Source organism: Felis catus, chromosome D4, assembly GCF_018350175.1.
Source record: "Felis catus isolate Fca126 chromosome D4, F.catus_Fca126_mat1.0, whole genome shotgun sequence".
Lineage (NCBI taxonomy): Eukaryota > Metazoa > Chordata > Mammalia > Carnivora > Felidae > Felis > Felis catus.
In genome coordinates, this window is record NC_058380.1 from 69,566,831 (window position 1) to 69,591,705 (window position 24,875).

Consider the following 24,875-nt stretch of genomic DNA (forward strand, 5'->3'; position numbering starts at 1 on the left):
GCAGTCTGCAACCCTGAAGAGGGCTTTCTCCAGAACACAGCCATGCTGGCACCCCAATCTTGGACTTAGAGCGGCCAGAAATAAACTTCTATTGTTTGCAAGCCACCTGGTCTATGATATTTTGTTATAGCAGCCCACCCTAAAGCAACCATGTTTGCCCTTCTGGAAACAATCATAACCTAGGTCAGAAAACTTGGGCTCAACCATTGACACAGGCACCTCCCTCCTGGTCCTGTTTCCCCATGTCTACAGCAGGGAGAGAATCACAGGATTTCTAAAGGGCTTTCTGGTTTTTCTAGATTCAGTGGCTTTGCTCTGTGAGTGCAAAAGTAGCTGCAGTTTTGGCTGGGGTTGGTAGGGAAATGGCCCCTCACAATCAGAAGATGCATGCCCATGGTCTACGCCCCTGAAAAGGGCAGGCAGTGAGGGGTTAGAGAGCGAGCCTGGGAGATCAAGCAAGGATGAAGCTGTTTGCAGCGGTAGGAAGATGTGACCATCAGGGCCAAAAACAGGACACCTGGCTAAGCCTCCCACCCCCACCGGACAACAGGTCCCAAGCTAGTCCCTTAATATGAGCCTTTGTTTGCCTCTTGGCCCACAGACAAACAAGCAGTATGTCGCTGAGCTGTGTTTTGAGCTCCAAGGAGCTAAGGGAACACACTGGGCTCTGAGACGATGTCACCTTCATGCCGGGGGTTCAGGGGGATGGGTCAGTGAGGCACAGCCCCCTGCCCCACTGCCCACCTGCTGCTCTTGACCCAGCAGAGCCAAAGGTGCTGAGATTTCTAAGCCCAAATCCCCACCACCTGCTGTCAGACTAGAGCAAGAAATCCAGACCACACAAGAACCAGTGCACGTTAAAGTTTTATGTGAAATTCTGTAAATGTGTATAGAGTGGCCGGAGGCCACCTGACCGCCAGGCCTCGCCTACCAGGGCACCGCCGCTCAGCACTTGCTGTAGATGGCCGCCCCGCCCCGCTCCTCAAACTCTTCCTTGCTGACCCACAGCTGCTGGAAGGCCTGCAGGGAGGCCAGGATGGAGCCGCCAGTCCACACGGAGGTCTTCCTCTCAGGAGCAGCGGCCACTGCAGGGCTGTCCCCGGGGCAGAGGAGGCTCAGCTCCCTCTGGAAGCGCTCGGGGAAGCCTTCCAACATGGTGCAGCCACCACACAGCAGCACGTTGGCGGCCATCTCCTCCTTGAAGCCCGCCTCCTGGCAGCGGTTCAGGCAGGCGGCGGTGAGCGCGGGGAGGCCCGGCTGGTTGCTGCCCACCAGGGTGGGCTTGAAGAGCATCTCGGCACACTGGAAGCGTTCCTGGCCGATGGTGATGAGCTGGCCGTCGGGGAGCTCGTAGTCCACGCGCACCTCCTCCAGGCCCAGGCCGAGCTCTTGCTCAGGCACGAGTGCCGAGTAGCAGCACTTCTTCTTGATGTGCTCGATGATGTGCAGGTGGTCGTCCGTGAACTTGTGGCCGGCCTCGTTGAGCAGCTGCAGCAGGTAGGTGGTGAGGTCGCTCCCGGCATAGTCGGCGCGGCCCGTCAGGCCTGGAAGCACGTCTCCTTCCGAGATGGGCACCACGTGCGAGACGCCGTGCCCGCTCTCCACGACCAGGCCCGAGGTCTTGCCGTACGAGTAGATGGACAGCAGCGACTGGGACGTCACGTGCATGGCAGGGATACCAAAGGTCTCGAACATGAGCTCTGCATACTTCTCCCGGTTGCTGCTGGGGCTGAGCGGGGGGTCAGAGACCAGCACGGCGTGCTCTTCGGGGGGGATCTTCATGGCCGTGTGGAAGACGTACTCCCAGATGCTCTGTACGCAGTCCCAGTCCACCACGATGCCATACTTGAGCGGGTTCATCAGCTTCAGGGGCGCCTCCATGTTGAGCAGCTCGTGGCCCACATAGGTGTCCTTGCGGGTGTCACCAGCATCGGCGGCCTCGGAGTAGCGCTTGCCCACAGTGGAGGAGATGAAGTAGGTGGGCCTCGGCTCCCCCGCGTAGCCACACTTACAGTACTGGGAGCCCAGGTCAATGATGAGTGCCTTGATCTTGCGCACTTTCTTGGGCTTCAACTTCAGCTGAGTGGCTGACCCAGTCTCCCGGATGCCAGCATCAGGACCCGGCTGTGTTCCTGCCTCTCCAGGATCACCCTGAGCCGTGCCCACGGGCATGGGGCTGGGGCTGCTCCTCGTCGCCATCTGCCTTCTTTGCTCACCTTTCTCACATCCACATCCTAGAGCTCCGTGGGGAGAAATAAGAGGTTTCGCCTCCAGCAGTGCCTTGGTAACCCCTGAGGATTGTGATGTCACTGAGGGCTGATCCATTCTGGCAGCCCGGGGAGGGCTTGGCCTTGGCAGGCCCTTGATCTGTCACCCCCACCACCATCTACCTAACTCCACTTGTCTCCAAGACAGAGCAGGCAGCCAGCAGTTGTAGAAATCCAAGCACACTGGGGTCTTAGGCTTCTGTGCCCTCCCCTTACGTCCCTAATGCCCCGCCCACTGACTGAACACCTCTTCCTCCTCTGCTTCCTGGATTGGAGGGTGATAAGTATTTGAGCCCCTACAGTAAGCCAGGCACAGTATCAGGTACCTCACATATGTTACTACACAGAATCCTGAGGCAGGGCAGAGCTGAGGAAATGAAGGCTCAGAATTTAAATGATTTGCCCAAGAGCAAACAGCTCTTCAAAAGTGTGTATTTTCTCTCAAGTTCACTCAACTCTAGTTCGCCAGGTCTTAAAGAGTATAAGGGTCTCAACAGTACTTTGGTCCCTTCATTCAACATTTATTGGGGCTTGTGGCAGGTCCAGCCCAGTGCAGCCTGCTGGCGACAGATGACAGAACCCTGGCTACAGCAGTGTCCAGTCTAGGTGGGACAGAATGGACAGAGAGGTTTGCAAGTGGAAGTCTACTGGGAGAACAAAAGTATATGAGGAAGGAGTGGTTACTGAAGGAAGGGAGTAGCAAGCTCTCCAGAGAAGTGATGCTAAGTCGACTGCTAATGGGTATGTGGGTATTTGTCAAGTAGCTAGGAGGAGGGACGGGGATCCCAAGCAGAGAGCACAGCCTGAGCAAAGGCTTGGGGTGATGTCGGAGGACATGGTGGGAAGGTTCCACTTAATAGTTAAGTGTCTGGAAAAATAGATGGGGCTAGAGAGGTAATGGAGCCAACTAGGTTGGGCCTCAAATGCTAGGAGTAAGAGTTTGGGGTAAATGGAGGAGAGTATGCTAAGCTAAATCAGTCAACCAGAGAAAGACAAATAACACATGATTTTACTCATATGTGGAATTTGAGAAACAAAACAGATGAACGTAGGGGAAGGGAAGGAAAACTAAGATAAAAACAGAGTGAAGCAAACCATAACAGACTCATAAACACAGAGAACAAACTAAGGGTTGCTGGAGGGGAGGTGGGGGAGGGATGGGCTAAATGGGTGACTGACATTAAGGAGGGCACGTGTTGGGATGAGTTCTACTCCTGAAACCAATACTACACTGTAAGTTGATTAACTTGAATTTAAATAAATAAATTCAAAAAATAAATGGAGGACCAATGGGGAACCAATGAAGACTTCAAGCAGCGGGTGGTCAGATCAGACTTCTGGAAAATTTGAAAAAGACTTGTGTTTAGCTGTAATGTAGAGAGGGGCAAGACTCTGAGACCTGAAACACCACTGAAGATATTCTTGTAAGACTTGAAGGTGATCTAAGCCAGGCTGTGATAATGAGGAAGAGAAGGAGGAACAGGTTCTACAGAAGTTTAGAAGGTAGAATCTCATCTACTTGGTTGGTTCCCCAACTATCCTCACTTCAACCCAAGCTCTTATTCTAGCATTTGAGGCCTTCTCTCATTACTCCTATGACATTTTTAACCCCAAACACTGGATTTATGTCAGATGATTAAACTAGATGTGGGGAGTGAGGGAGAGGGATGAATCCCTCACCTGTGCCAAAGCAAAAGATCCACAGTGTCTGTCATCCACAACAGATGAATTCATTAGGTTTCCATAGGACCCTCCACCCCAAACTGTCTTCCCTCAAAAAACAAAAACAAAAACAAACTCCTCCGGGTAATTCATAAGAAACACTGTGCTTTGGCATTTTCTTTACTAGATTCTTTCTTCCCTTCTGTAGCTGTTAAAATTACAGGGGCCTAGTTCACATTTCTTTTAAAAATTAAGGGTGTGCGGAGTCCCAAAAACCAGAGCAAGCATACCAGCTCGGGGAAAAATGTGTTTCTTGGTCTCATCTTCCCAGTTTTCTTTTTCCATTACAGGAGAGCCTCAGGGTTGCTTTCAAGAAGGGTTACCTCATGGTTTTCTAGCCTTGGACTAGAGGAGCAAAAGTAGGTGAGAAAATGTGGCCCAAGATAGTTTGGGCAATACAGGGTGCCTCTAACCTTGAGGGACCTCACCAGAGACCCCAGGGAGCCCACAAGTACCTTAGATGGCTAGTGACAAGTATGGGGGCTTGTGCATGCCACGGACTGTAGGTTTTGGGTGCGGTGTGCCAACAGTCTCCATATTCTCCCATCATCAATACCATTAACTGTGTCCTGACCCCAAGAGAAGGAACACAAGAGAGTGGGGGGTGGGGTACATAGAAGCTAAGGGAAAAGGATTTCACTTACGAAAGAGCATTCAAGCATGCAAAATCCTGAGAAGTGAAATAAAAGGAGTAAAAAATGTCCAGCAACTTTAGCCTGAAGGATGTGGTGTGGACCCTGAGAGTCCCTGTGCCCTTGGGCTTTACAGACAAGATGGGACAACTGGCTTTAAGCCAGCACAGCACCTCTCCCACCCCTAGTGAAAGAAGGAGCTAAGAAGGGGCGAGCATGGGCAGTGGGGGAGGGGCATGTGAAACAGCCTGTCAGGCTATAGTCTCTCAGTGAAGTAGGAAGAAAGGTCAGGTGACAGGGTGAATAATGGCTCCCAAAAGATGTCCACATCTTAATCCCTGGAATCTGTGAATGTGAGCTTTCATGGTAAAAGGGACTTTGCAGATGTGAGTTAAGGAGTTTGAGATAGGTTACCCTGCATCATCTGACTGGGCAGAAAGCAATCACAAGGATTTTCCTAAGAGGCAGAAAGGAGGGTCAGGTCCCCGAAGATGTGACAACAGAAGAAGTCAGAGAGGCCTTGAAGTTGAAGGGGTCACAGGCCAAGGAATGTAGGTGGCCTCTAGGAGCTGGAAAAAGCAGGGAAACGATTACTGCCTAGGACCTTGGGAAGGAATGCGGCCATACTGATGGCGCGATTTTAGCTGAGACTGACTGTGGACTTCTCACCTCCAGAACTGTAGATAATAAATTTGTGTTTTAAGCCACTAAATTTGTGGTAATTTGTTACAGCGGCCATAGAAAACTGTAAGCACATGCTCTTAGAGAAATCCAGGGCAAAAAAAATGTGCTAAGCAGGGGCGCCGGGGTGGCTCAGTTGGTTGAGCATCTGACTTCAGCTCAGGTCATGAACTCATGGCTCGTGAGTTCGAGCCCCGCACTGGGCTCTGTGCTGACAGCCTAGAGCCTGGAGCCTGCTTCGGATTCTGTGTCTCCCTCTCTGAGCCTTCCCCACTTACGTTCTGTCTCTGAACAATGAATAAACCTTAAGAAAAAGAATTTTTTTTAAATGCTATGCAGCTGCAGATCTGTCAGAATTCAAGAGGAGGGTTGCAAAGGAAAAACAGGTCATTCTAAATTAAATATGCCTTTGGTTATCACACAAACATTCTTTTGATATGATGTCAAACAATCCAAGTTGGCCATGCAAATCCCTACTGAACAGCAGAGGCAAGTAAACAACTTTTCAGGCAGCCAGGTGTACAGAAAAGCACTTTCCTATCCCAAAATTCAACACCATCTCATCCTCTACCCACCGAACCAAAAAGTTGTGACTTTGTCTTTGAGAGGACACCTTGACTGCTCCCATCAGCAGTCACAAGACTGGACTTGGTCCTTTTCTTCTCTCACACCCCTCAGGGAGCCAACAGCACCCCCAGCAACCTCCTTAAAAAGTAGGCCCACCATTGTAATGACTGCTCTTTTATGAAAGTATGGGACTACATAACAAAAAGCTGGGTTCGGGATGCTTTCACAGTGACCGGTGTCAGCACCAATGTGCCCAGCTTCAGAGATGGCATGTGAGATGGTGGCCATGCAGCTTCAGAGACACACTGTGGGTCTCATCAAGGTGTGTCCACACCACACCCCTGGGAAGTAGTCAGAGTTGGGAGAGCTTGGCCACCGCTGGATGGACATCCATGGGTGAGCTCCACACCCTAGAGCCTCAGTGTTCTCATCAGTGCAATTCTGCACGGTCCAATCTCGCTGCCAACCTGCATGGAGTATGTGCACAGATATGGGCCTAAAAATTATTCTTCTGCAGGCTTTCCTGAGAAACAAGGGAGACAGAGTGCTCAGTCACCAGAGAAGCAATTAGTCCTGCTAAATAAACTGGGTAGTGTCCACAGTGCTCAAAACTCCCTAGTGCTTTCTGATCTCACGCAGAGTCAGAACCAAAGTCCTAGTCATGGCCCAAGAGGATGGACGTGGGCTGCTCACCCTTCCCGCCCCTCCTCCCCGCTCATAGTTTTCCTTGCTCTCCCCACTCGGCCACGTGGGTCTGGGGATCCTTTAACTCAGGGGCCAGCAAACTTTTTCTATATGGGCCTGATAGTAAAAATTTGCACTTTTGTGGGCCATGCAGTCTTTGTGGCAATGAGTCCAATTCTGTGGTGGTAGCACAAAAGCAGCCATAGACAAGATGTAAATGAGCATGTGTTTAAATAAAAGTTTATTTACCGAAACAGGCAGGCCCTAGTTTGCTGATCCCTTCTCTCACTCATCAGTCACAGCTGCACCGCCATCATCTGCACCTGCTGCTCCCGATATGCAGGATGTACACGTGGCACCCAGCGTCCCTCACCTCCTCAGGTCTTCATTCAAGTGTCACCCTCTCAGGGACCTCTGCCCAGGCACATTAACACAGCCACCTTCCCCAATCTCTTTCTCTGCTTTTTCTCTTTTTGCCCTTAACATTTTCTGCCATCTCTTTGTTTTGGCTATTTTCTATCTCTTCCCAACCCCCAGTGACTAGAACGTAAACTCTACAAGGGCAGAGATTGTTTTTTTTCTCCACGGCTGCCTTTTATTCCCAGCTGCCTTGCCCGTTGCAAGTGATCAATAAATAACTGGTTGGCTAAATCAGGTTTATTACAAAATCTAGAAAAAGGTAAGTCACCTCTGAAACAAGTCCACCCCAACATGGGACACAGGTTCCCGGCATCTAGAAAACCCAGGTCACCAGATTATGTCATAATCAGTGATGTCATCGCTGGGAATTTCTCAAGTTGCCATCTGATATAAGCCTTTCAGGCCTTGAAGCCTGTGGGATTGAGGAACTTTCTGAGAGCAAATGGCTCTTGATAGCATGTGGGCTCCACAGGCAGCAGTCATCGGGGACGGGCCTGCCAAGAGAGTAGGTGAACAGGTCTCCCCACAGACACACATCCTCCAGACTGCCTCCTTAAAGGATGGCCCGGCAAAGCGGGCAGTGTGGGTCCGCTGTAACTGTTCAGAGCCAGAAGAACCTACTAACTCAAGAACGGTTAAGGACAAACCCAAGGCAGAGGTGACCAAAGCAGTGGTTGTGGACCTCGGCACTGGCTACTGCAAATGTGGCTATGCCGGGCTGCCAAAGCCCACCCATAACATCTCCACAACAGTGGGGAAGCCCTACATGGAGACGGCTAAAACTGGGGACAATCGCAAGGAGACATTCGTGGGGCGGGAGCTCATCAATCCAGAGGTTCGTCTCAAGCTACTTAATCCTCTGAGACATGGCATCATCGTGGACTGGGATTCCGTGCAAGATATCTGGGAATATCTCTTCCATCAAGAGATGAAGATCTCCCCAGAGGAGCATGCGGTCTTGGTTTCAGACCCACCCCTGAGCCCACACACCAACAGGGAGAAGTACGCTGAAATGCTGTTTGAAACCTTCAACACTCCTGCAATGCACATCGCCTATCAATCCCGCCTGTCCATGTACTCCTATGGAAGGACCTCAGGCCTAGTGGTGGAAGTTGGCCACGGCGTGTCCTACGTGGTCCCCATCTATGAGGGTTATCCCTTGCCCAGCATCACCGGACGGCTGGACTATGCAGGCTCTGACCTGACGGCCTACTTGATGGGCCTGATGAATAACTCGGGGAAACGCTTCACCGAGGACCAGATAGGCATTGTGGAGGACATTAAGAAGAAATGCTGCTTTGTGGCCCTGGACCCCATCGAAGAGAAGAAAATCCCTGCCACTGAGCATACAATCCAGTACATACTGCCTGATGGGAAGGAGATACAGCTGTGCCAGGAAAGGTTCCTCTGCGCAGAGATGTTCTTTAAGCCTTCTCTGATCAAGTCCATGCAGCTGGGGCTTCACACCCAGACAGTGTCTTGCCTTAACAAGTGTGACATTGCCCTCAAACGGGATCTCATGGGGAACATCCTGCTCTGCGGGGGAAGCACTATGCTCAGTGGATTCCCTAACCGGCTGCAGAAGGAGCTGAGCAGCATGTGTCCCAATGACAGCCCCCAGGTAAATGTGTTGCCCGAAAGAGACACTGCAGTATGGACGGGCGGCTCCATCCTGGCATCGCTTCAGGGCTTCCAACCACTGTGGGTCCACCGCTTTGAGTACCAGGAACATGGGCCTTTCTTCCTGTACAGAAGGTGCTTCTGAACTCTGATAAAGCATGGTTGCCATGCATCCGCTTTGCTGAGTGAGCGCCCGCCATACACACAGAGCTGAGCCCGCATGTTTGCTCCTGTAGTATTAAACAATCCTCGTGTTCCCTCCACAGTGTTTCTCTATTTCCTGACTTAGTAAGAACAACTTCACAATGTACCTTAAAATATACTTTTGTCACACAAGAGTGGGAGGGGTGGTGACACAACAAAGACATGTATTACGTGCTGCCTGCTTAAACATTCCTGACAAACAACTAGCTCTAACATTATTCTGTCCCTTTTGTGTATTCCCTTTTAGGAACTATCTCATTGTTAAATCTGCTCAGGAGGGGCATGTGATGAAGAGAGAGGAGACAGTATGTTAGGGCATGTAAGAACAGTTCTTTTGGTAAACACCAATAGGAAGTATGCTATAATGGCTCAACTTCCCATAGAGCAGCAGAATACATATCATGCTTCGTGGAGGCTTGTAAAGAGCTGATGAGGGTGTCTGATCCCTGCGCTAACTGTACTTCTAGTTCTGAACGTGAGTCATGCCTCAATACCGGTTCTTATCAAGCCACCATGGTGGCTGCTTGCTGAAACCTGGCATATTATGAGCAAGATATGCGTGTGTGTCTGAAGGGGATAGCTATTCAGCTGTTCATCTCCTACTAGATGGGATTCCTCATCAACCTGTAGGATATACAGTTAGAATCTGGGGTGGGCGAGGACAGAGGCTGCCAGTTCTGGGGCTAAGGGTATGGGTTTACAGGAACCTTCCCTATGCTGGTCATTCTAACACAACTGAGGAGCCAGAAGGAACGCACAGCCCTCAGAACCAGAGAAGCCCTTCCAGGGCCCAGGCACGTTCTGTGGTGGTCCTGTGGGGTCAGTTTGTAAATGGAACACAGATTTTTTAGAATAGTCCCCAATACACTCTCTGCCCTGTCTAAACCTCAGCATCTGAACACTGGCAGGGAGCAGCATCAAATAGAAGGAAATGGGCTTTGAACTCTGTGATTTAAAACTGATTTCACTACCACCTAACTCTGATCTGAGTCTACTTACCTATAATATTGAATTCAAATGCCTACTTCACACAACTGATGTACAAAACAGAGATAAACACTCAAATACTAGAATTTGGCCTCTGGGAGATGACCACAAGAGCTAGCTAGAATTACCTTGCAGACTTCTACCTCTTATACAGGAGCCCCAAAGTCTTAACCATGCTTCTTAGTCATATGTACACCCGAAAGTACACATTCAAGCACTCACAGGAGAGGTACGGCATCTCTACAATCCCCAGGGAAAAGCCCTACAGAGCCATCTTCATAGTATCTGCCTTGAAAGACCTGATCCAGGCACAGCTGACTGGCACCAGCAAGCTGGAGTAGAGAAGGAAAGACAACACAGAAGGGCATGCGGAGTTCCTACAGTTGACCAAGGATGACTAAACCTTATCCTGAAGTATCAAAGGATCACCTAGAAGTTGGGTACATTGACTTGAGAGAGAAGTTTAAGGTCTTATCAACCTCAGTTTCTGCCCAAACCACTCTTAACATTCCATGAACACTACTGGGCAGATTGAAATTTGTTTAATTCCTCCAGCAGGGGTGGTAAAACCTATGGGCTCCACCTAGGAATAATATTTTTTGTTTGTTTTTTGAAAGAGAGAGTGTCTGCGTGCAAGTGGGGGAGGGGCAGACGGAGAGAGGGGGAGGGGGGAGAGAGACTGAGAAAGAGAATCTTCAGCAGACTCCATGTGAGATCATGAAGGACCAAAGCCAAAATCAAGAGTCAGATGTCCAACCGACTGAGCCACCCAGGCACCCCAGAATAATATTTTAAAATCTAGAAAATAAAATGGGATTACAGAGAAAACCAATCATATGTCTTTAAATCCCTTAAGTATCTATGATCCCCAAGTCAAGGATCCCCAAAAAGGTGAGTCTTAATGAAGGGGAAGCATGGGAGGTGGCTCTGGAGGGAATCTTCAGGCCATGGTAGGCCTAAATGTTCTGCTGCACTTTAAAATGGAAACATTCCAGAGACACCTGGGTGGCTCAGTCAGTTAAGCGCCCAACTCTTGATTTCAGCTCAGGTTACGATCTCGTGGTTTGTGAGATCGAGCCCTGCATTGGGCTCCACAGTGATAGCATGGCACCTGTTTGGGGTTCTCTCTGTTCTCCTCCCCCTCTCATGCTGCAAGCTCTCTCTCAAAATAAATAAACCTGAAAAAAAAAAAATGAAAAAATACCAAAAAAAGGAAAAACACCAATATAAAGCTGAACAACTACTTATCTTTTCAAAACAGTATGAATTCTCACTTGATCCTTACACAACTCCCCTTGTAGGAAAGAAAGCCATTCTCACCAAAAAATAAAATAAAATAATAATAAAAATTAATTAATTAATTAATTAATTAAAAATGAGAGAGAGAGTGCTATGAATAGTTTTGGTAACTACGTGAAAGTCATCTTAGCCTAATGGTTCTCAACTGGAGGCAATTTTGACCCCCAGGGGACATTTGGCAATGTCTAAAAATATGTTTGGTTACCAGAACAGGAGTGGGGGTGTATACAGTGCCAGCATCTAGTGGGTAGAGGCCAGGGTTATTGCGAAACATCCTATAATGCACAGGACAGCTCCCTCCAACGAAGAATGGTATGACCCAAAATGTCAATAGTGCTAAGGTACACAATAGTGCCAGTGGGTACACAAGGTTGGAGGAAAGCAAGATTCAGTGAGATTAAGTATCTTTGGGGTGGGGAGAGGGGAAAATGGGTGATGGACATTGAGGAGGGCACTTGTTGGGGTGAGCACTGGGAGTTGTACTTAAGCGATGAACTATGGGAATCTACTCCAAAAACCAAAAGCACACTGTACACACACTGTATGTTAGCCAATCTGACAATAAATTATATTTTAAAAAAAGTCTTTGTCCAAGGGCACTAAGATGGGTGGACCCAAGGCCTTGTTCTTTCCTGCATACCAGAAGAACATCTGTTGGCCTTAAAATGTGGGGGACTTTAGAGCCAATAAGATTAATGGTGGAGTAGGCATGAGGCACAGGCAAGGGCTCAGGGAGCATAGAAAACACAGAAATCAAGAGCAGGTCTTCAGTGTCCCCAGATGTCACCGTATTAGCTTTGACTGGTCTACAGCATCTCGGAGATTAATGGTTACCTAGCTTAAGATGTTCAGGTTCCTCACCTCAGTTACTAACAAATACAACAGACAAGGAAGGACAGCCAGAAACTCCTGAGGGCTTGTCCAGGTGGTGCTTCTAGTGAAGCACAGAAGCTTATGGACTGGTACAGGAAGCAGAAAAAACAGCTGATTTTGTTCCCCAAACTGATAATCACCTTAAATTACTAAGACTCATTAGTTTTACTCATTTAAAAAAAACAAAACAAAAACCTTCAATTATGGCTATGAATAAAAGGTTGAGCATGTGTGTGTACATACACAAATATGTGTGAATATATGTATGTGTAGACATGTACAGAAAATGAATTTACTTAAAAATATGTGGCAGTACTAAAAAACTACACCAAGCTACACTCATAAACACATAATGAAAATATTACCTCCTGCCTCAATTTTTTTAAAGTATAAATTTAAAATGGACTTTGTTTGTAGGAGACAGTCCTCTGCAAGTTGCCTCTTGATGTCTAGAGCATCCAAGCAAAGCTTAATCAATGGAACCAACAAAGTAACTGAGGTTTTTTTAGCTTATTGAAGCATGAACTTGTTTTGGGACAGAGTCCAAATTTGGGGGAAGAGTTATATATTCTTTTCTAGAACCCTGACAGAACCCTTCCCTCAAATCATGTGTTCATCACTTCTAGGAGTTTCTCCTCCTCCCATACACTGCACTTTCCCCATAAATTCTTCCTGGACTCTGCCTTCAATTCAGAAGATCTGCTCCAGCCTGCTGCTTCTCCAAATGAACAAAATTCCATCTTGCTCACAGGAAAGAGATAGCAATTGACAGTAACTTATATTCACACAAATTCTTTCTTGCTGCTTCAATACATTATCTTCAGGGAACTGAACATCCATAAAAAGTCACACCATTACCAATCCACTTCTATTTCCAACCACTTCTATTTCCAATGCATCAGGCATGGATGCCTTCACTATTATCCATAGCAAGAGCACTACATTGTATTAGGATGTCATCTAAGTTACTATGTTCATTTACCCAGGACAAAGAGTAGTCACAAAGCACTTTCAGCCTTTCAGTGTGGAGCACTCAATTATAGCAAATCCATTATGGGCAGAAGTCAAAAAGTACATTTCTACAATGCAGGAGATATCTTTTTTTAATGTTACTTTGTGAAATTTTTCAGACACATAGGGAAGCTTAATTACACCAGCAAACACACCTAGATTCTACAGTCAACACCATGCTACTCAGGGACCATCTTTCATTACAATTCTGGGCATATCCACATTCCGAGGACTGAAGGCAGCATTCTCAGTTCATGTGCAGTCATGAAGGTCTTGTTCTGGTACTAAAAGCATGGAAGAAAATTTTAACCTTACCCAAACATCAGCCACAAAACTGCTGTCTAAATGAACTGAGCTTTTTCTAGATTTACCCAAAAGAAAACATCCTCACTTTTTCCAAAGAAAATAACTAAAAGACAGAGATCAGTGAAACACCATAAAGAAAAATAAATGAAATGGCCTAGACACTGACAGAATAAACCTTTTAGTTAAAAGCAGCAATTATTTGGAGAAAAAGGAGTAACTTACAACTGTGTACACTGCTCACCATACCAAATGTGCCTGATACTGTTACAGAAATTCTCATCTGTTCCAGCTCTGACACTACTAACTCTCTAGCAGAAAATTCACAGGCAGTAAAGAGTCTCTGTAAACACTGTAGTGACAGGAGTTCAATGCAGTTGTAACTAACTAGAAGCACATAACCTGGTAAGACATTACAAGATAACAGCTGTCAGCACAGGAACGCTGAGAATTTCAAAGGATATATTTAGCTTTATATTCTGCTTTAGCTCAAGGTGAAGAAGTCATTTAAGTGATTAAGTGTCACTACATGTTGACAGAACAGCCACGTTGTGTATATATATAATGCTCTCCTCCAGGTACATAACACAGTTTAAAAACATTATTTTCTTTTCCTCACACTTTTGAGGGAGAAGCCATGAAACATTATTCCCAATTAACTGAGGCACAAATCAATTATGTGACTTATCTAAGGTCCCAAAATGAATCAGACTTGTAGCTAGGTATGAAAGCCAATCTTTTGATTACCATAAATACCAAAAAAATGCTCTCACACAGCACTAAACAAAAGAACAGTAATTTGTACAAACTGGTGCTACATTGGTTAAAGCTTAAAGTTTTGCTAATGATTAAAGTTAGGCACAAAATAACATAAAATGGAACTGCTTGGTGTCTGCTTAGGTCTGCTGTATAGAGCAGCTCTCTACAATGCTAAGGTAGATTATTGTCTTACTCTTCCCAGTTCCCAACAGCCAGGCCTCAAGGAGTGAGGAGCGGAAGGAAAACAGTCTCTGCTGGGGTCCTCCTAACTGGGGTCAGTCACTCTAGAAGGCTCAGTTTCCACGGGGTTCTTTTGTTGATCTTTGGGGGTATCAAAAGCTCAGCATCTAAAAGAAAGGAAAGGGAAACTGTGACAGACACACTCTCTTGTTGCTGGGAGCTGAGGCAGGAACTCTAGCCTGAAAGTAGACGACTGGGCTTTGCAGCTACAAGATAAACATCAGACCAGAGCTAATGTCTGTTACCCTTGCAACCTTCAGTCAGAAGAAACACAGCCTAGAGGCCCTGCCCCAAGAAGAGGAATTTCCATTTCAGGCATGTGGAAGGATATAAGAAAAATGTCCACTGAGTGATTCAAAGTAGAAGTATGTTCTAGATTTTGAATGGGAGAGGGTGGTGGTAGTGGTTACAAGGCTGTATATGATCATTAAATCTCATCACACTGTATACCTAAGATCTGTACATTCCACTATCTACAAAATTTACCTCAATTATAAGAGTAAAAAAAAAAGTGGTGGCATGTTATTCGGTAAATAAAGTTAACCAAGAGAAAATATTTTATGACCAAAAAATTCTACAAACATACTGATCAATAAAATGTCCTTACTTAAAAAAAAAAAAAATGTCCTTACTTTTAGAAAAAAGCAAATGGAAGAGGGAAAGATGGTTGGGGTAAAATTATGACTGTTAGCTCAAACTCTAAAACTCCCAGGCCCTCTTTCTTTTTTTAATACTTTATTTTTTAAGCAATCTCTCCATTCAACGTGAGGGTCGAACCCACAACCCCGAGATCAAGAGTCACACACTCCACCCAGGCCCTCTTCCAATTAGATTTGTGGTAGCAAGAGATATCTATAGGTAGCAGAGATGTGAGAAAATATGTACATATAAAGGTGTTCTTTCTCAGCACTATTCGTAATAAAGTGCCAACAAAAGTACACCTGTATATATGAGCCACACAGACATTAAAAATTATTTTCACGAATATTTAACGCGAGGGGGACCTGGGTGGCTCAGTCAGTTAAGTATCTGACTCTTGGTTTTAGCTCACCGTTCATGAGCTCAAGCCCTGCATGAGTGCAGAGTCTGCCTGGGATTCTCTCGCTGCCCCTCCTTCCCACTCCCCCCACCCCCCACCCCCCGCCAAATAAATCAACTTAAAAAAAATAACATTTAACATGAGAGAAATGCTCAAAATAAAATGTGTTTAAAAACATGATTGCCATATTACACATAAATACATGTACTAGAAATTATCAAATTTTAATATTCTTTGACGTAATTTTCTGTACAATCCAGATTTTCACTACTATTCACATCAGTTTGATAATTTCATGTACAATTAGTGTTTTCTACTCCCCCAAAGAGCTATACAAATAAGAATACCATAGGAGGTTTTCCTTATTTCAGGATACTGATACTGGAAATTCATTATCAGCAAGGCCCATCATTCCATGTGAGACAGTTGATTAAACTTTAAATGAGACCATATTTTTTATAAAAACATTACAAAATACTCTATTTTATTAAAAAATTAGACACAACTACGTTTGATTTCTATACTTAACTAAGAATACCAAGTATTGACTTTTTGGCAGGAAAACATAATTGTTCGGCAAACTGTATAAGGACAAGACATGACATCTTTTACCTTTCCACATTTGAATTTCACAGCTACAAGAGTTATTTTTACAAAAATACTTTGAGAGTTTTATCAATTTTTCCAAGACTTTTCTTAATTTTTTGATTGTCAAATCATTCTCATTTGGAACACTTACTTTGTTATTATCAATTGTAACTAATAAGCCCAATTCAGCTATGAAGATTCAAGCACTTCTCTGATAACATTTTAATCCATTTTATGAAATTCTACATTTTTGTAAGACTTGTAACTGATCTGTATGATAACACATTGTAAGCATGAAAGAGACAATGCCCATCAAGTCCTGGATCCCAGCAGCAGGAAGTGTGAGTGTGCTTAAACTCCCCTTAGCTGGGGGAGGGGCAGTTGAGGAATATTTGCATGGGACTAATTTTGTCAGTAGTTCCTCTGCCTATTTTTAGATTATGAGACCCTCTCTTTCCCTACACTATCTTGTAATACCCACAAGGACGTTGATAATACTTATGTATTCAGATAACGAGCCTCAGAATATTACTGTCTTTAAGGCTGAGCTGGAAAATGAGAGTGCTCTTTGATAAAGCCACCAAACTACTCTAGAGAAAGCAGTTGACTAGACTTGACTGGAAGGTCAGCATCTGGCCAGGAATGAGGATAGTGGGGCACAAATCACAACTGGATTGGACAAAGTACAAACTGAACAATTACTAAGCTGCCTCAAGTCTAAGATGAATTTTTAGCATCTCAGACATAAGTGTATGCTTTGGGACTGGTAACAAAAGCAGCCTGTCAGCCTTTAAGAAGAAGGGGAGCTAGGAATACAGTAGTTACTGTCCAGATATAGGAGTTGAGCTGGGATGGAAAGTAGTTAATTTATTCCTGGCAGCAACATAAGCTGTTAAAATTAAACTTAATGCGAAACCCCAAAGGCTACTTCAAATGTCATCAGAATGCTAGTATAGAATAGCATTTAAACGGAAAAAATTCAGAATGTTGTTGCCTGTCACATGCTGGAAAATACAAATCACGGTAGCAAAAACTACCAATTATTTCAGAATAGGTCACTAATGTTTGAAAGCTAAGAGGTTGTTGGTATGCTTGACTGATCCACCTGAAGGGTAAATACTCAGCTACCAAACTGATGTGTCAAAAGTCTCTAACCAAATTAAAAAAGAAAGGCTTTAGGGCTTTTAACTTTAAGGGCTATGCAATCTAATCAGGAATCATCTCCCCCACCAACAAAACAAAACAAAACAAAACAAAACAAAACAAAAAAACATTTTAGGAATTAGGAAATGCAAATAAAATGCTAGCATTCTTTGGATTTGCTTTCAAAGTTTAGTGTCAATCCTGAAGATGATTAAAAAGGTTCAGTTCTTAAGTAAGGACTATGAAAACGTCCCCAAGATGCAATGCATAACTACTAACAGCCAAAAATGATAATTCAGAAGAATCTTTAAAATATATGGACTATGTAGACTCAGACTCCAACTGTGATGTGCCTGTATGGACAAGTGTATGCCAGGGTATAGACAAGATGGTATCAAGATAATTGTTTTAAAAAACTGTATGTTTAATGTCATGTTGGATTCCCTACCCCTCAGGTTGCTCTTACTAGAAACACTAAACCGATTTTACTAAAGATATAGTCCTAAAATTGAAAGAAAATTGTAGTCAATACCCTATCTCTCCTCATACTGCTGATCATCTTAACACTTACAGAAAAATACTCCTCTGCTTAGTTCTGTGATAATCTGGAGAAAAAAATACTAACCAAGAACAGGAACTGCAGTCTTCTGTTGTTGGTAAGCGGCCATGATACTATTGGCAGTAGCACTGGGACCTAGAACCTAAGGAGAAAGTAGAACAGCAAAGATCATTTTATACTTCCCATGACCGCAAATACCAAAGGCCGCATCTCTGCTAGCAGTAAGGAGCTTGTCATTTTCATGTATCAAGCGCAGTGATTCTCTTTTCCTTCTGATTTTACTTTGCCAGTTTTCCCACTCTCAACTCAGACCTCCACATCTCCTTTCTTCCAGAAGACACGGTGATGAGGAGGGGAAAACAAAAAAGAAAATCTCAACAATATACTCCTGGTCCTTTCCAAATAAGCAAACCATACACTGCGGGGAGGAGTAGAGTACAAGAGGCTACAGAATACACAGACCATGAGGGACGCCTGAGTGGCTCAGTCGGTTACGCGTCCGACTTAGGCTCAGGTCATGATCTCACGGGTTTTGAGTTTGAGCCCTTTGAGCCCTGTGTCCAGCTCTGTGCTGGCAGCTCAGAACCTGGCGCCTGCTTCAGATTCTGTGTGTCTCCCTCTCTCTGTCCCTCCCATGCTCATGCTCTGTCTCTTGGTAATAAATGTTAAAAAAAATTTTTTTTAATATAAAAAAGAACAGACCATCAAATCGCATTCAAAGATTTGTGGGAATTTTTATATTAAAACAAACGTGCATATCATGGATGCACGTGTGCAAACTCTGCACACGTGTTCAAGGTAAAACAAGAGACATCATAGGAATTCCACACCTCTATGAGCCTCAGTGGGCACATGCCAGTCCCTCTGCTTTGGCTTCACTTGGTTCAGTGTGCACACCCTCGGGGGCACTGTCTCAGCAGCAATCTCAATGTCATGCTCAAAGCACCTCCATGTGACTCATGGTATCCTGCACATATGCCATTACCATACTTTACCAAGCAAAGCAAAACAATTTTCTGCTCATTTTCCCTAGAAGACTCTTAAAGCCCGTGTCTCAGAAATTAATAGGATCTGAATAAAAAAGGGTAGGGGAGGACACGAGGACGTATTATACATTGTTAAACTTCAAAACCAGTACAGATTTGAAGATGATCACATTTTTCTAGGCAATACCTCTTTTAGTAAATTCAAGTATTTGTGGGGTGCTGATTCTCAACTGCTTTTATTTTTATGGTACACTACATGCACCTATATCTGCCCTCTTACCTAACCTTCAGAATATTCCAGTGAGGTGTATAGGGAAGTATATCTCCATTTACAACTGAGGAAATCAAGGCCCAGTAAAGCTACATGTTTCTAATCAGTGAGCTGAATACCAATTTCTCTTCAGGCTTCAAAACCACCCTTCCCTACAGTGCTTGTGATGCTGAGAGCCTGAGAAAACATTCGCCTTTGCACCTGGCTCACGATGCTCTGACTATAGCAGACACCAGAGGGACAGTGCAAGACTGGAGGAAGAAGGAATGTGTTGGGGTGTCTGGGTGGCTCAGTCAGTTAGGCATCCAACTTTGGCTCAGGTCATGATCTCATGGTTCGTGGGTTTGAGCCCTGCATCAGGCTCTGTGCTGACAGCTTAGAACCGGGAGCCTGCTTCATATTCTGTGTCTCCCTCTCTCCCTGCCCCTCCCCTGCTTGCTCGCTCTCTCTCTCTCAAAAAAAAAAAAAAAGAAGGAATGTGCTCCTTCATTCACTTGCTTTCATGCAATGGCAGCTCTTTACCCTGGCAGCGGCTGTTCATCCCGGTTTATTTCTCTACACTTAGAGCCATTGTGCTCCCTCAGAAGTATCAGCACCAGCTGCCTGGCACCCTCTTCTCAGAGGGAGGAGAGCCAGCTTCGTGGGGTCCCATCTCCAAACTTCTAAACTGCTGTAATCCCAAACTCTTCTTTGTTCCCTCGAAGTTACCATCTCGAGTTCCTTCTCTGAGCTCCCATTTTGGCTCTTCAGTTCTCCAATACCTGTTCAACCAGTTCCATGTATTAAATTCTCTCTGTTAAAATAACAGCTGTGGTGGTTTTCCTTAATGGATCATGCCTGACACACCAGCCTTTCTGAATCAAAACAGAAACTTAACAACAGGCCTGAGGTGTGAGAGACTGAGCAGAGGTATAACCAACAGCTGGTAATACATGAGAGTTCTTGATAGGACACAACTGCCTTAAACGTAAGTAGCAAAGCTCCTCATGAGAACACGGTAGAAGTGACAAGTCAAATTTTCCATGAAACAAAAGAGAAAGTAATTGTTTGGGTTACTTTAAGAAACTCTGATCCCACCCAAAGTCTGAACAGGGAGGTGAAGAGGCTAACTCTGGCCCTGGCTTCCCCCTTCCCCACCCTGATCTCACTGAAGGCAGGGAGCAACAGTCTGAATTGCCCATCTTCTCCACAACAACTGCTTCATGCAGAAAGGAGAAATAAAAGCAAACTTAACCTAGGCCAAGGTGTACCTGAATAGAAGATCTTCTTACTGACAGCTTAAACATAAGCCTAAGATAATTTAACTATGGTATGTTGTGTTTCTAATATAATATGAAAGAAAATCTTTTGCTTCGACTTTTAAGAGATTGTGTGAATGTAATAACCTTGAAAATGATTTTTTAAAAATGCACATTCTGTCTCTGGAGAAAACTTACCGTCGTAGCTGAATTCTGCTGGTGGGTGAGAGTCCAAATTTCTGGAAGTGACCTTTCCATTAGCTGGAGAGTATCTTCAAAGGCCTTCTGTAGTTCCCTTCCTTGCTCATCAAACTCAAACAGAAAGAGCACCTTTAAAATCTGGTATACGTCATCTAGAGAGAAGAAATTTGAGAAAGTGGTAACTTGGGTCCCCAACTCCATTGCTAGAGTCAACCTAGTTTCTTTCCCAATTAAGAAATATTTAATATCACACTACAGCTGCCATCTCCCACATTTTCTTCCTTCTTCCCAAATGCTGGAATAATTCAACATATCTACTATAAAAAGAAAAAAGGACACACTGGGGCCCAAGCAGGAAGCAGTGTCTTCTCAATCCTTTACTCCAGTTTCAGCGCTAATGTCTCCCAGGCCGGGTGCATGGAGGCCAATAGAGGAAGGCTCCTATGTCACCAGCTGAGAGTGGTTCAGGAAGTGCCCTGACAAGATGCGTCCTTCCTGCTAGCAGTTTTTGTCTTTCTTCAAGTTGGGAAAATTGCATCTTAATGTTTATTAAAGTCTGTGCTATCCATTTACTTTTTTGTGTGGCAAGAATCATTAGTATTGAGAATATACCTTTCAATTTTTCAGTGCTCTGTACGATTTCATTCAGTGCCTCCAAAAGGGCCAGATCCTCTAGTGGACTCCCTTCTTTGAGGCTATGCTTCTTCCTCTCCGCTTTGCGGCGATTCTTAGACGATCGCCTGTTAGAAATCAGAAAGAGGTTATAAATCTTGTGCTGCACAGATTAAAATGAATGTACCTGTTGGCCACCAACTTTCGAGGAACCCAGAGAGTCTACAGATGGTATGTATATTTGGGGGAAAATGGTGATGAGGTGTTTAAATGACGCCTAAAATTAAATTGGGAGAAGCAAATCTTATAGGCAGGAAGTAATAAGGAAAACCCTAAAAGGTAGTATCTGGCCTTAAAATCATGATTAAAATGCAGAGTAAAATGAGGTTGTATCTGATCATAAGAGCGAGAACAACAAAGAGAAGAACAACAAACTTGAATTTTCTAACAAAATATAAATTCAAAGGCAACAAAGTAAAATTTAAATCAGGGGACATATGAGAGCCTGAGTGGCTCAGTCGGTTAAGCATCCAACTCTCGGTTTCGGCTCAGGTCATGATCTCATGGTTTCGTGGGTTTGAGACCCGCGTCAGGCTCTGCGCTGACAGTCCAGAGCCTGCTTATCTGTCTCCCTCTCTTTCTACCCCTCCCCTACTCATGCTGTCTGTTTCTCTCAAAATATCAATCAATCAATCAATCAGGGGACATAGACATAGCACGCTGAATTTGAATGCAATAAAATGAGTCCTGTATCTTTCCTGCTCAGAGGTGTTTAATTATGCCACCTGTCTCTCGCCCTGACTCTTAAAAGTCCAGTTTCTAGTTACTTCTCTAGGAATTTCTGATCACCCCACATAACCTCAAAAATCTCCATTCTGAATTCATAAAGTATGATTCACTTCGAATACACAATATGCATTGTTTTATGCTTCCCAAGGGTGACTATAAAGCACTTATAAACCCATAGCTCCTTAAAAGTTTTTGCTAACATCCACTACAACTAGCATCTGGGTGTTCTGACCAGCTGCTACACTTGAAGTATGATGACTTACTTTATGTTTATAACCTCTTCCAATCCTGACTTTGAACTGAAGATGCCTGAATATTTTTTCTTTATCATCTTTTAATTTTTTTTAGTGCTTACACATTATGGTCACCTAGTATTTGTTAAACAAATGAAATCAAATGTCATAAAAACTGAGTTCCCAGTGTAAGAGCCTTGTGGGCATGAGCAAACGCACAGTCCATGAAGAATCAGCAGAAAACATTTCAACACCAAGTCTAATTTCTTAGATATGCAGGGAGAGTGCTTGCATAACTATATCATGGCCCTGCACTGTCCTCCTGATGAAAAACTGACCTACTTACTTGCTCTTTCTCCATACACCCAGGGCATGGTCAAAACGCTGGATAAACATGATACATACGCTGATATCCTCGAGTTGCTATGGGAATATCTGCCGCTCATGTCACTGCCACTCAGGACACTGCTAGTTTCAGAGAAGAGGTCTGACTCTTGACCCTGGGGCACCTCATCATCTAGAAAAGTAGAATCATATGCAGAATGAAAACTCCCTGCTAATGTGAGTTTACTTTTAGTGGGGTAAGTGGACTGTGGTTAACCAGGGCATATCTGAGGATGGATGACAATTATCATAAAGTAGATCTCAAAGTGAAATGAGAGAATATTAGTTATTATTAACATATACAGTACCAAACTAGTTATTTTTTCTTTCTTTCTTTTTTTTTTCAAAGCAAAGGAACCTCTGGAGACAAGGTGGCTCATTTTGTGAAACAGAGAAGTCGGCTACTCTGCTTGGTGGGGGTGGAGGGCACATGCAGCAGAGCTCTTTCCATTCATGCTTGGTCCTGCCCCTCAACCCTCCCCTACACGCACAAACACAGGCACACACAGGCACACACAGCCCCTGAGGGGTTTCACAGAGGCCTCACATGTCCCCCGGCACAGTAATCATATTGCAGAAGGCACAACAAGCAGCTAAGACAAGGTGTGACGTGTCCCCACTGCACCCAAGCGCCAATGCCGTCATGCAGACACTCACCCAGGTTCACCTGCTGTGCTTGCTCCTTGAGCTCTCGAACCACCAATAAACGTTGTTTATGGCGACAGAATGTGGCTGTCTGAGACTCCAGAAGTGCCACATAATTCTTCTGGGCTAGGAGTGCAGATGGAAAATAATTTGAGGATATTTAAGCAGAAAAAAAAGAACTAGAGGAAGGCAGTGAGGAAGTCAGAATTTAACAAAAAGAAAACAAGTTACTAGGTTTTCCAAGCAAGATTTTTTCCTTAATGAGAATTAACCTACATCATTTTCAGAGAATGAGCCAGACATTGAGACTTCAGCTCTTAGTGTTCATCAACATCATCCTGGAACATTCGCTACCACTAAATTGATAAAATCACCTGAAGAAAGACTAGGTAACTAACCCAAGAGAGGACTAGCAAAGAAAAGGAGTATACAAGGAAGTTGTTAACAAACACAAACAGTCACTGAACTGCTTCCTGAACATAGGTATGAAGCCCATGCAGACGAACTGTCAGTATTTTTCTAAGTGCTCAATAGGGGACAAAATCCAAGTTTAAGAGCTGGCTAGATGGACTGCTGGAGGGCCAGGACGGAAGCTTTCAGTAACCAGGTAGAGATACCTACGTGAACGATAAGAAAAGAATCCTCCCATGGTGTTAATGGGGAGGGGGAGGAGGATGCAGGCAGGGTAAACATGTGAATATATATACAAGTCAGAAAGGCCAGATCTTACTCACAGGGCAGACTGTGCTAAAATTGGAGGGCTTAGAACCAAACCCCACTCCCAGAAATTTCTGTTAGCCAAACTGATGCCTTTCTTTCCCATTTTGCTTTTAAGGAGTCACAGTGACCATCTGAGTATTCTAGAACTGGTAAAACTCATCTGTTCAATGTACAAATATACCCTTCACTTAGATTTACCAATTGTTAACATTTTGCCCTATTTTTTTGGCTTCCTGTTTCTCTCCATTCGTACACAAACTACTATTTTTATGGAACGTTTTGAGAGTAGGTTGCAGATACGATCCTTCCCTCCTAAATACCTCAGCATAGCTCTCTTAAGAATAAGGACATTATCGGGGCATCCAGGTAGGGCTCAGTCAGTTAAGCGTCCAACTCTTGGTTTCAGCTCAGGTCATGATCTCACAGTTCGTGAGTCTGAGACCGGCATCGGGCTCTGTGCACAGCATGGAGTCTGCTTGGGATTCTCTCTCTCCCTCTCTCTGCCCCAGCCCTGCTTGTGCATGTTCTCTTTCTCTATCAAAATGAATAAACTTTAAAAAAAAAAGAATAAAGGACACTAATATGACCACAATACAATTATTAAATGCAAGAAACTGGCCCCTGACAAAATACTATTATTATCTAATGTCTAGTTCATATTCAAGTTTACCAACTATTTCCAAATATGAAGATTCTTAATCATATCTTATCATGTGTTTTTAACATTCAAATATTTTCTATACTACCATTTAACAGTTCAGCATGCTTAAAAATCCTGGTCAGAAGAAAGTATTACACCCAGTGGACAGTTTTGATCACCTCTATGTGACACCTGATTAAAGGATGTCCTAACAAAGTAAGTACTGTTATCTTGCTCTTCCACACCTCCACACTTCCAAATGTGGAATTCTAAGATGTAACCCTTACCTTCTAGAATGGAAGGCTTTACATTGGTTTCTATAATATCTGGTCTGTTGTATTTGTATACCTGAAAGGAAAAATACAGTAATCTCAGGCAAGAAAACTGCAAATCACTGGAGAGTTAAGATACTTGGAAGGAAATGGATCACTTTCAGAGGTCACCAGGATATTTTCAAGAGCAGTAGGCCTCTAATGAATATTTAATTCACTTCAGTAAAGACCAGTAATATTTCACATTTTAAAAGTTGATTAATTCAAAACACCAAGAATACATTTT

At 44.3% G+C, this 24,875-nt stretch overlaps 3 protein-coding genes across 4 annotated transcripts in view; 1 reads left to right on the top strand and 2 right to left on the bottom strand.

Annotated features, from left to right (window-relative positions):
• Positions 1-851: 851 nt before the first annotated feature.
• ACTL7B (actin like 7B) lies at positions 852-14,359 on the bottom strand. The gene is made up of 2 exons (XM_019816285.3): positions 14,223-14,359; positions 852-2,240 (listed from the first exon to the last, which is right to left on the bottom strand). The coding sequence occupies exon 2, from the start codon at positions 2,197-2,199 to the stop codon at positions 946-948; it is 1,254 nt and encodes a 417-aa protein (XP_019671844.2). The 5' UTR covers positions 2,200-2,240; positions 14,223-14,359; the 3' UTR covers positions 852-945.
• On the top strand, positions 7,315-8,856 carry ACTL7A (actin like 7A). The gene has a single exon (XM_003995735.6). It carries the CDS (start codon positions 7,416-7,418, stop codon positions 8,736-8,738), a length of 1,323 nt encoding a protein of 440 aa, XP_003995784.4. The 5' UTR covers positions 7,315-7,415; the 3' UTR covers positions 8,739-8,856.
• ELP1 (elongator acetyltransferase complex subunit 1) overlaps positions 13,042-24,875 on the bottom strand; it is a 58,067-nt gene continuing 46,233 nt past the window's right edge. For both annotated transcript variants that reach the window (XM_006939347.5, XM_011288516.4), the window contains exons 31-37: positions 24,605-24,665; positions 22,970-23,083; positions 22,334-22,445; positions 20,907-21,034; positions 20,292-20,446; positions 17,665-17,740; positions 13,042-14,376 (exon numbers count right to left, since the gene is read on the bottom strand). In XM_006939347.5, the coding sequence (XP_006939409.3) occupies positions 14,309-14,376; positions 17,665-17,740; positions 20,292-20,446; positions 20,907-21,034; positions 22,334-22,445; positions 22,970-23,083; positions 24,605-24,665 (714 nt within the window). In that variant the 3' untranslated portion in view covers positions 13,042-14,308. The remainder of the gene's footprint in view (positions 14,377-17,664; positions 17,741-20,291; positions 20,447-20,906; positions 21,035-22,333; positions 22,446-22,969; positions 23,084-24,604; positions 24,666-24,875) is intronic.

Coding starts and splice junctions, on each gene's coding strand:
- ACTL7A (XM_003995735.6), top strand. CDS start 7,416: ATGGCTCTTGATAGCATGTGGGCTCCACAGGCAGCAGTCATCGGGGAC.
- ACTL7B (XM_019816285.3), bottom strand. CDS start 2,199: ATGGCGACGAGGAGCAGCCCCAGCCCCATGCCCGTGGGCACGGCTCAG.